The 1,328-nt window shown below is 40.9% G+C and overlaps 1 protein-coding gene across 13 annotated transcripts in view; it reads right to left on the bottom strand.

Moving 5' to 3' along the window:
- Nucleotides 1–1,328, bottom strand: part of obsl1b (obscurin like cytoskeletal adaptor 1b) — a 36,324-nt gene that overhangs the window by 2,565 nt on the left and 32,431 nt on the right. For all 13 annotated transcript variants that reach the window (XM_014015227.1, XM_014015232.1, XM_014015236.1 and 10 more), the window contains one exon: nt 356–622. In XM_014015227.1, the coding sequence (XP_013870681.1) occupies nt 356–622 (267 nt within the window). The remainder of the gene's footprint in view (nt 1–355; nt 623–1,328) is intronic.

Here is a 1,328-nt window from a genome sequence, read left to right as displayed (position 1 = left end):
AATCTGTTCTTTTTTTCTTATAAAAGGCTAAATAAAACAAAAAAATATTTGTGTTAATTTTTGATGGTGTAACTTTACAAATGGCACCCCATACCCCCCCTCAAAAAAACAATGTAAAAGGTTTTATCCATTGATATTTGGAGCTTTTTGTGTCTAAATGGTTCAGAAACCAAAGTTAAGTGGATGAACAAACTGAATGTGCAGGTAGCCTACAAAAATGAAAATAAGTTTAAAGAAGCAGGTATTGACCACAGAGAAACCAGCAGCAACTTAAAAAGCCAGAAGAAATACAGATCAAAACTACTTTAAAGATTAGACAAAAGTATTTATTTATTTTTGACTGAAATGTTCTTACCCTCTACTGTCAGTTTAGCAGAGCAGGAGTACTCTCCAACCTGCACACTGTACATCCCCTCATCCTCCAGCGCCACCTGCTGGATGATGAGTTTGCGGTAACAGCCCTCGCTGCAGATCTCGAAGCGTTCTGAGGGCAAGATGACGTTGCAGCCTTTGTACCAGCGGATGCTACATCTGGGGTTGGACACTGTGCAGTCCAGCAAGACACGGCTCTTCTCCAGGGCAACCTTATCCTGAAGAGGCTTTACTATGTTGACCGGCAGCTCTGAGAGGGAGTAAGTGTTTCATAATTAGAAGAAATTATTCATCTTTACAATAAAAAAACTGAAAAGATTGTGTTTCAGGTCTATGGATTTTAACTCCTGAGACCCTACGTCTTCGTATGTGGACGTTTCATCTTTGCCTCTCTAACCATAGTGCATCATTTTTTCAACTTTAAACATTTGGCTTCATTAATAAATACTACCAGCACCCTCTAGTGATCCAATACAATATTACACTCACTGGGTGAAAACAAGATGGCGGGGATCCCAGTAAAAAGCTTCTACAACAACTCTGGCAAGAAAAATAACCAAGGGAAAAACCCAAGTTACATTTCACACTTGAAACCAATGTATTTATAAACAGTTACATCTTTAGCTTCATAAGGCATGCAAACGTAACTTTTTTTACACAACTGATGCAAAGTACAATGTCCGTAAAGATAAAGTCCTCATTTGAGGACATTGGGACTATAATTTAAATATTAATTGTGCCATTAGTTAGGGTAAACCTTGTGACGGCCCTGCTGCTTAGTTAATTGCAGCCAGCTGCCACCAGTTTCCTTAATTGTGCTTCCTCACAGGTCTTCCTTAGGGGGCGTGGCCTGTGCTCCTTTTAAGCGCACACCTGGGAGCTGCACGGTGAGCTGAATGTGGAGCTGCACACAGAGCTGCACACAGAGCTGCACACAGAGCTGCACACAGAGCTGC

Source organism: Austrofundulus limnaeus, unplaced genomic scaffold (assembly GCF_001266775.1).
Source record: "Austrofundulus limnaeus strain Quisiro unplaced genomic scaffold, Austrofundulus_limnaeus-1.0 Scaffold125, whole genome shotgun sequence".
Lineage (NCBI taxonomy): Eukaryota > Metazoa > Chordata > Actinopteri > Cyprinodontiformes > Rivulidae > Austrofundulus > Austrofundulus limnaeus.
The sequence above is the reverse complement of the archived record's forward strand: the minus strand, read 5'-3'. Positions and strand labels throughout refer to the sequence as shown.